This window comes from Monodon monoceros, unplaced genomic scaffold (assembly GCF_005190385.1).
Source record: "Monodon monoceros isolate NGI ecotype Baffin Bay Population unplaced genomic scaffold, NGI_Narwhal_1 Super_Scaffold_5, whole genome shotgun sequence".
Lineage (NCBI taxonomy): Eukaryota > Metazoa > Chordata > Mammalia > Artiodactyla > Monodontidae > Monodon > Monodon monoceros.
The window spans coordinates 10,032,800-10,041,727 of record NW_021703782.1 but is presented as its reverse complement, the minus strand read 5'-3'; the positions used below and the strand labels follow the sequence as shown (position 1 = coordinate 10,041,727).

The window sequence follows — 8,928 nt, the reverse complement described above, 5'->3', positions numbered from 1 at the left end:
CTCGCGCTCCCAATGCAGGGGGCTGGGTTTTGATCCCTAATGGGGGAATTAGATCCCACATGCATGCCGCAACTCACACCTGGCACAGCCAAAATAAATAATTTTTTTAGAAGAAAAGACAAAGAGAAATGTTTAAATCCAGAAATTACCCAGGAATATGATCCAAAATGCAAAGTGCATTGGGTCTTCGTTGCTGCGCACAGGCTTTCTCTAGTTGTGGTGCGCGGGCTTCTCATGGCGGTGGCTTCTCTTGTTGAGGAGCACGGGCTCTAGGTGCGCGGGCTTCGGTAGTTGTGGCATGCAGGCTCAGCAGTTGTGGTGCATGGGCTTAGTTGCTCGGCGGTATGTGGGATCTCCCCTTACCAGGGCTCGAACCAGAGTCCCCTGCGTTGGCAGGTGGATTCTTAACCACTGCACCACCAGGGAAGCCCTTATTGGCTGTTAAGTGAAGTGAGAAGCACAGACGCCGGACACACGGTCAGAGCTGCCTCTCCTGGGAGGCAGAGGCAAAAAGAGAGAGGCTCTGCTTTATGTAAAGTGTGACGGGCGAGATACATGAGCAGAAACAACGCGACTGTGCTGGGTCCCCAGATGCAAGCCCACACACAGCTGCGTGATTGGACCGGGCGGGATGGCGGAGGCCAGGTTGCTGGGCACCACCCCCAGTTTCTGACTCACTAGAAATTTGCATTTTTAACAAGTTCCAGGTGATGTAGAGCCTGCGGGTTTGGGACCCCCGGACTGGGTCGCAATTAACACGAAACATGTTACGATGTGTAGTCATCAATTCAGCCAAGAAACCTCGGGTCCACCCAAACGGAGTGCCTGCAGAGAGTCAAACATCTACAGAAGTAGACGGGCCTGCGGGAAATCAGTAAGGGAGCGAGGATAAGGCGCTCTGTTGGGGAACTGGGGGGCCCTGGTGAGGGATTACTGGAACCCAGTGAGAACTGTAGCTCCCTCTAGCGGTCAGTAGGGAAACGGCCACTCACTGTGCAGGGCAGTAAAGGTCGGCGAGATTCAAATACGCCAACTCCTCTCTCCTTTCCCTTCCAGCTCCAGCCTGTTGTCTCCAGTTGGTCAAACCCAACTGGAAGCCAGAAAGTTAGGGAGTCCTCGGATGCAGCCACAAAGGTGGGCCTGGGAGGGGCCAGGGCCGCAAACGGACAATGTCCAGCCCAAAGGCAGTAAACTGATTTAAAGGAGGGATGGGGGAACGGGGTCAACTGCAACAGAGCAATGATTCTATTGGGGCTTTCTTAGAGAAGTGGGGCAAGGACAAGGGAAGGGGGAGAAAGGAGCCCTCTGTTCTACCCCAAGGTGAGGAAAAGGCCAAGGACAACCTCCTCCACAGGCTGCTGAGCTTGACGGACTTCGGTGGTAATGTAGTCCCCTGGGTCTTCTCCAAGTGGCCTCACCCTCCCCACTGGCTGCTGTTAGGGGGCCCTAGAACCCCCTCCCAGAGATGCCTCACCGTCCCAGAAATGCCTCCAATTTCGTAAAGCAGCCCCTGAGCTACCAGAACGAGACATAGCTTTCTGCACCAGCTCCCCTCCTACCCACGCCAGCCCTGCACCAGCTACGTGGGCAATCATAGGACACGGAACCCATGAATTCAGGAAGCAGCCCATGTCACTCCCTAGGGTCAGAGCTCACTCCATAAGCAGAATGTGACTCATTTTCTCCTTAGTCACTTGCCCACTCCCCAACAAACTCAGGTACACAGCCAGGAACATCTCCCCATTGTCAATACAAGCAGGAGAGAAAATGGTTACTTCCTAAAGCAAGAAAGTAACTGACATAGAAAGTCAAAGAATAGTGGTTGCTTTTATGCAGAAGAGAGGAGTGGCACTTTGCTTGAGGTACAAAGGCAATTTCTGGAATGCTGGCAATGATCTGTTTCTTCAATGACTGGTAGATACTTTGGTGTTTGCTTTGTGATAAATCATTAAACTGTAAAAATAAAAACTGGAGATTAAAAAGAAAAAAATAAAAGAAACTGGTTACTTCCTAGGTTATAATCCTAGTGCCATTATTTCCCAGATGATGACTTTGGTCAAGTTTTTGTAACCTCTGGGCCTCACTCTCCTCATCTGTAAAATGGGAATGATGAAAATAAATTAATAAAATAAATTTAAAAAATAAAAAATTTTTAAAATAAAATAAAAATGGGACTGACGATAGTAACTCCTTCGTGGGTTATTCAGGTAATCCATGAAAGCAATTGGCTGGGTCCCTGATAATGTTGCCTGTTGTTATTATAAGCAAATGAGTGTATACGCTTCGCCCCCAGGGCTATCACTTGTTTAACACCAAGGACAATGATAATCTTATCTTTTGTAGGGGGGAGAGGGCAAAGGGACAGGCACACATTAAATCAGACAATGTACCATTTTATTCCTTATAAAATATATTTCATATTGTTGCTGTAAAAACATTACATTTCACATTTTTAAAAAAATTTTTTGACAGTAAAAATAATACTTGGAAGACAGCTGGGGGAAAAGGCGCCAAGAAGACAAGTTCACAGATGGGATTTGTCTCCCTCTTCTCCTTTTTTTTTTTTTTATTTGCCCCTGGTAAAGTCAGAACCTGGGAGGACCAGAAAGTAACAGGACAGATTTCTTCAAACAAATCGGAGTTTCCACATCCAAATTCATTATGTCCTCCAAGAAGTCCAGCCGCGCGGGCCGACTGCAACAATGAGGACGTCGCTCAGAATGCATTCTGAAATTACACAATTGCTTTCACAGCCGGCTTAGAAGTCAGATCATTAAATCCAAGCCATTTTACTAGCACGTTGGTCCTTATGCTTTGCACCTGTGACCTCATTTGCCCACAGCTACTATTCGCCGGTCTCTCTCTGCACTGAATGCGCAAGCACGGGTGCAGATTTGGTATCATTAAGGCTGTTCAGAGCAGGCACCACAGACTCCAAAGGTACTTCCAGAAATATTCTGAATAAGGGAAACGTCCCTGGAATAGTTTCCCAAGACACCTGCTTTTGCCAATCCGTCCTGTTAGTTTCCAGTGTGCACCTGCGGCCTCTTACCTCCTATCAGATTCTGCCGCCCGGGTGGGCCGGGAAGGAGGGAGAGATACAGAGATGAAGAAAACAGGCGTGATCGCGGGATCAGTTCACAAACCCCCACCCCCACCCCCGAGAAGAGACGAATGGGACAACCCCAGGACAGACCACACGTCAAGAACCAACACGATAGCCACAGATAGGGCAGTGGGAGGAGGGCGGCCAGAGGAGGCCGCCGCCACCACCAGAAAGGAGGCAGGAGCAAATGCTGATGGGGAAAGCCGCACCAGAACATTAAAGGAAAAAACAAAAAAGAAGAAAAGACCTCAGTTTTTAAATCGTTGCATCAAGTTCTTCTCTCTTCCTTTTCTGCCCTGTGCACCAGTGACATAAGAAGCCTGCCTTACTTAGAGAAAATCTTTATACCCAGTTATATCTACACGGTCCAAACTGAGGGGGAAATTAAAACAGCTTTTCTAAAGGCGAGACCCAGCAAGAGCTCCGATTAAGCAGGGAAGGGAAGAGGCTGCTGGACTGAGCCTCCCCCCACCCCCATCTCAGAAGCCCCTCCCCCTCGGGGAGGACCTGCAGGTGCACAGGGTGGGAAGTGAGGCGTCAGCACAGCAACACCCTGCATTAGCTTTTAATCAGGGAGCTTGAAGGGGCAGCAGGGAGAACCCAGGGCACCTCTTGCTGGCCTGGTGTCAAGCTTTACCAAGGGACAGAATTCCACATACTTTTTTTTTTTTTTTGACTAAATTATAAAAATATACCCCATCACCACCAAAAACACTCATGCATAAGAGTGTCTTTCCCTTCTGTCACCAAACCCAGGTCACTATCACCCTTCACAACATCACAGCCCTATTCTCATGTTTGCAACACTCGGAAACCTGCACGGTTGCAGGTGTGTCTCGGACTGAAAGGCATCTGCACGGTTCCTGCTTCAGCAGCCAGATGATCCCACCTGGACCAGGAGGACAGCCTCGCTCACAGCCAAGGGCTGGACGCCGCTGTGCAGGCCCCACAGGGGTGGCCTGGTGGGATTCCCTGAGCCCCTGACATCTGGGACGCAGGCCCTGAGGAGTCCCCAGCCCAGTCCCGCTCAGAACAAAGGTGAGGCTTCGAGACAAAAACACGCCCTCCCCTCCGCCCAGCTCACCCAGCCCTGATCCGTCACTGGCTGGCACGGCGCGGAACCCCCCTCTCCTTCCTCCTCAACAAGAACAGCTTGGCTTATTTACCTCCCAAGCATCGCAGTCCAGGCTCCCCTCCATTCCTGAGGTCTCCAGAAGCGCCAGCAGCTGCGAAATCAACCCCGGTCCCCCTCACGTGACCTCCTCAGGATCCTAACTTCTTGCATCCTGCCGGCAGGCAGAAACAGTGCTCAGCAGGTATCTGGGAAGGTGACACCGTTATCAAAGTGACCCTCCCCATCACACTGACTGGACCAACCAGAAGTCTCCTGCACTGACTGAAGAGTCCTGTCCTACTTGTCACCTCAGGAAGGAGACCAGATGGTCCCCAAAGGGGCAGGTGAGCCAGTGGACCCTTTGGGGACCACTCAACACCCTCTCACAATGGGGGAAGCTGCCACCTACCTTTCAGTCTGTTCTCTCCGCCAGCCCAGCCCTGCAGCCTTGGAGGGACATGGGAAAATCCCTGGTGAAACCAGAGACAAAGAGGAACCTACCTCAGGGCAGGGTCTCTCAGCCAAACAAAAGGGATCTTTAATCAGAAAGAGGCTTCTGAATACGCCGTAACAGAAAACAAAGCGTTTCTGGGGTGTCTTCCAGAGCTGGCGGGGAGTGGATTCACTCGGGGAACAGGGGAGAACTCTCACAAATACCATATATACCCTCTGGTCTCTCCTCAAGGAAATAGGAAAGAGTGATCAAGGTAGTGTTTAACTGCCACGCCGCGCAACGTGAATTCCTTTGAGCCTTTTGGCTCAGCTATTTGGGGACAGTCTTTACAAACCTACGAGTCTGGGCTTGGAGAAGAAGCCATACAATATCGGTTGGGCTGCAATTCAACGTCAGGGAACCCGGATTCAAACAGTCATCACCAGGAAAATGGTTTGCCTTCGACTTCCATGGAAGCTGACGGGTGAGGACAAGGTCTCCCTTCTCCCACATTCGGGCGGAGAAGAGGGCCGGCTGCACCTTACAAAGCCCCCAGATTCCCCCCACTCTCCCCCGCACCAGCCTCAGCAGGCCCTGCTCTCTGAGTCATCAGCCAGAAATTTCTTTCTTTTTTTTTTTTAAAGAAAAGTAAATCCATCTTGCTTACAGTCCCTTCTGGAAGAGTGGAGAAAGCAAAGAATTCACCACCTCAGCAGGAAACAGAATGAGCTGTTCCTTCTTTCTTTACGGACAAACTAATCCCCTAGGGAGACGGGCCGGGGGGAGGGGAGCGGAATCAGTTCTTTGGTCTCTGGTTCGCTGCAGAATACCCTTGGTCGGTTTTGGCTCTCTTCTATTTTAGGGGGGAAAAAATATTTTCATGGGTTTTTTTTGTTTTGTTTTTTTTAAATAAAACGTTCCCGTGAGGGAGGGAAAAACGTTTTAAGTATTAAACCTTAGCCAATAGAGCCCAAACTCCCAATGTCCACGCTTTAGCTTTTAGGTTTCTGCTGAGGGCTTAGGAGGCGTCTGCCTTTGTCCTCTGGCCGTCGGGCAGGGCTGCTGGACAGCTCAGTCCAGGAAGCGCTGGCAGGCCTTCTTCCAGCGGCAGGCTGTGCACCACTGGTCCCGGTGCTCGATGCCGTACACCTTGCGGCACTTCTTAGCCTCCCCGCGGGCTTTCCTGCAAGACGGAGCGACAAGGGGACAGTCACGCACTGGCTGGAGCGCGGCCGGGCCCGAGGCTGAGCCAGAAGCGGTGGCGGGAAGGGGTGGGACCCCCCGGGACCAGAGGACCAGCTGCCTCTCCCCCGCACCCAGGGTGGTTCCCTGGGACTCTGACCCTGCGGATGAGGGTCGGGCGGGGACCGAAGCCAGAAGGGAGGCCTCGGGAGCAGAGGGTCTCACCTGGTGCTGCTCTGGGCCCGGGGTGAAGAAGTGACAATCAGGTGAGATTTCATGGCGGGTGGAGGCTGCTGGGGCTCGCTGAAGCTGAGCGACCGGCTCCGGACCTGGGCACGGGGTGGGGAGGGGCGTGAGCATGAGGGCAGACGTGCAAGGCGAGAGGACGAGAAGACCGTCCCCAGGGACAGCCGGCCACACCCGCCTTGTGCCAGGAGGCCTTCTCTGGAAGGACATTCCAGGCAGAGGTGAGCAGAAACCAGCTAGGGAGGGGAGGTGGAGAGGGACGAGCCGGCCTGGAAAGCCACACGCCCGCTGGGAGTAGGGGCCACGGGCAAGGGGGAGCCACTTGGCCTGGCCACCTTGCGGCCTGCTCCCTGCAGATCTGGATGGAGCCACCATATGTGGGGCAAAAGGAGGCACGGCCCTGCCTCAATGGCACCTCCAAGGCACGTTTTACAGCGTGTGATGCCTCCCTGCAGGAGATGTTTCAGACTGGAACCCACCAAGCATGGTTCAAAAGGACTTCCGATTTACTTTAGTTCAGAGGCAAGCCACCTAAGGCGCTGGTCCCCAGTGGCCTGGGGACCTCTGATCCACCCGCACAGCCCACCCACAAGCTCCTCTCTCCTTTCTCACCCGCCCTCGTCCTCTCCAGCTTTCCCAGGTTCTCTCCCTTCTCCTCTCAGCATTAAAACCTTACCAAGCACGCACAGACGCTCGCGGCTAAACAGGGCGCGGACCCCGCCTGGCCCCGTGATCTTCTTGGCAATCAACTTGCTTGATCTGGGCGCTCCTCTGCAGGTGCGCCCCTCCCACCTTCTACAGGAGCCTGTGACCCGCAGGGGGTCGGGGGGGGGGCGAGCTGGGGGGCGAGGGCACAAAGACCTTCGAGAAGCTGGGGCACAGGAGGCGTGCGCGGGGAGGCGGCCTCCGGCACCGGGTCCCTGGAAGTGGTGACGGGCTCAGAGCTGGGCACACTCACCGGAGAGAGGGAGGAGGCCGTAGAGGGGGCAGCGGCCCAGCTAATACTGGTGTAGATGTGCGGTGAGACGGGGATCTGGAAGGACGGCAGGGCCTGCCGGAGATCAGAGAGCGTCAGCCTGGGCCGCAGCTCAGGAAGCTTTCGGGGCCCAGCCCTCCCCCCGTGACCTCACGGGCTGCAGCAGCAGGTACACCTCGGACTAGGGAATTCTGGGACACCCCGAAATGCTCTTCCAAAGAGAAATATGAGAGTACCGACTCTGTGGGGTCGCCTGAGTCTCAGGCTCCAATCTTCTTTTGAGCCCTTCTCTCGGAGCTGGTGTACACGCCAGCCTCGTGACTTAATCATCTCCACGGATTAACTTCTTGGCTGGATCACCCACCGAGAACACGCTCGAGGCAGTTTCCCCCAAGAAGTCCAAAAGCCTTCCGAGTGGGAGCTTCTGGGGCTGCGCTAAGGGTCTGGCATCCCCAGGCAACCGCGTGGAAGCGGCACGTCCAGGTTGAGGGTTGTTTGTAAAAACACCAGCCGCCCTCTCCAGGCCCCATCTCACAGAGTTGGCTGGCTGCCCGAAGGGCCACCTGAAGTTGGCCCGACATGAAATAGCTAAGCGGCCACTCATTCTAATGAGCAGAAGAGGTGGCTCGATCAGTAAAGGCTTTCTGATGGAAAACACTGCTTTTTAATTACAAACTTGCAAATCAGCCTAGAGTCGGATAAAACCAAGCTGTAGGCATACAAGGATTTTAAGGAAAACCGACACGTGGCAAGCAGGGTGTTCAGTACCTACTACGTGCAGTAAAGTCCATCCTAATGCCACTCCCTCCACGACAGCTTTACCAACCCCATAGGCATAGTAGCTTGGTCTTTCTGTACCCACAACAATTTCTTATGCCTCCAGTAAGATACTTTGATTACTTATTATAATTAACCATAGTTACCCATTCATTTCTCTCTCCAGCTAAAGCATACACCTCACAAGGTCAGGAACTATGTCTTATTCTATCCGTAAAGCTTAGCCCGAGGCTTAGTAGGTATTCGAAAAACTGAGTGCCAGATTACTTCTTAACACAATTCTGGGAACTGGGGATTTGCTCTGGGAAACCCAACTACACTCTTCTATCCCCTTTTATAGCCAGCGATGTACCAGTTCCCCAGCCCAAATCCATCAGCCTGGTTACCCGGGGATCCATCCAGATTTCTCAAAACCGCTCAAGACGGCCACTGAGGTAGAACTCTGGAATCCCCATATTTATCGAGTATGAGGTCATTTTTCTTTTCTTCTTTGTAGAAGTCAGAGATTAGTAATGCAGCCAAAGGACTCAGCCTTCAGCCGGGGTGGTCAGTGGCCTGTGATCAGGCTGACCAGTGACAGTCACACGCTGAAAGTCCTCACGGCCACCAGACTAAGCTCCCAGCAGGTCCCCACCCTATACCTGGTATGCATGGTCGGCCTGAATGTGCCAGAAGGAGCCAGGAGCTGACTTGCTGAGAGCACCAGAGGGCAGGCAGGACTCCAGGCCAGGGTGATCTGGGCCTGAGGACTGGGCTTTGGGAGGAGGCGGAGGGAGAACGGCAAGGGGCGGGCTGGTCACGCTGGGGGTGGGAGCCGGGTCGACGGTGGAGCCACCAGCGGCAGTAGCTTCCTCCTTCATCTGCACCTCTGTGTAGTAGAAATCCTCCTCCCGCTTGAACTGGTCAGAGTCCACGGTGTCCCTGCGTGGGAGGGAGACGCACTGATGACCAGGGACACGCTGCCTTGGTCCAAACACAGGGGAGAGTGAGGCGCGAGGGGAGCAGTTGCCCAGGGCCACCTGGCGAGTCTGGGAAGAAGGCCAGCAGGACACCCAGGAGCCCTGCTCCTGACGTGGGCTCACAGGGGATTACAT

At 53.5% G+C, this 8,928-nt stretch overlaps 1 protein-coding gene across 4 annotated transcripts in view; it reads right to left on the bottom strand.

Annotated features, from left to right (window-relative positions):
* Positions 1–2,496: 2,496 nt before the first annotated feature.
* Positions 2,497–8,928, bottom strand: part of ZNF395 (zinc finger protein 395) — a 51,922-nt gene continuing 45,490 nt past the window's right edge. For all 4 annotated transcript variants that reach the window (XM_029201897.1, XM_029201900.1, XM_029201899.1 and 1 more), the window contains 4 exons: positions 8,476–8,755; positions 7,040–7,132; positions 6,061–6,164; positions 2,497–5,836 (listed from right to left, as the gene is read on the bottom strand). In XM_029201897.1, coding sequence (XP_029057730.1) covers positions 5,725–5,836; positions 6,061–6,164; positions 7,040–7,132; positions 8,476–8,755 — 589 coding nt within the window. In that variant the 3' untranslated portion in view covers positions 2,497–5,724. The remainder of the gene's footprint in view (positions 5,837–6,060; positions 6,165–7,039; positions 7,133–8,475; positions 8,756–8,928) is intronic.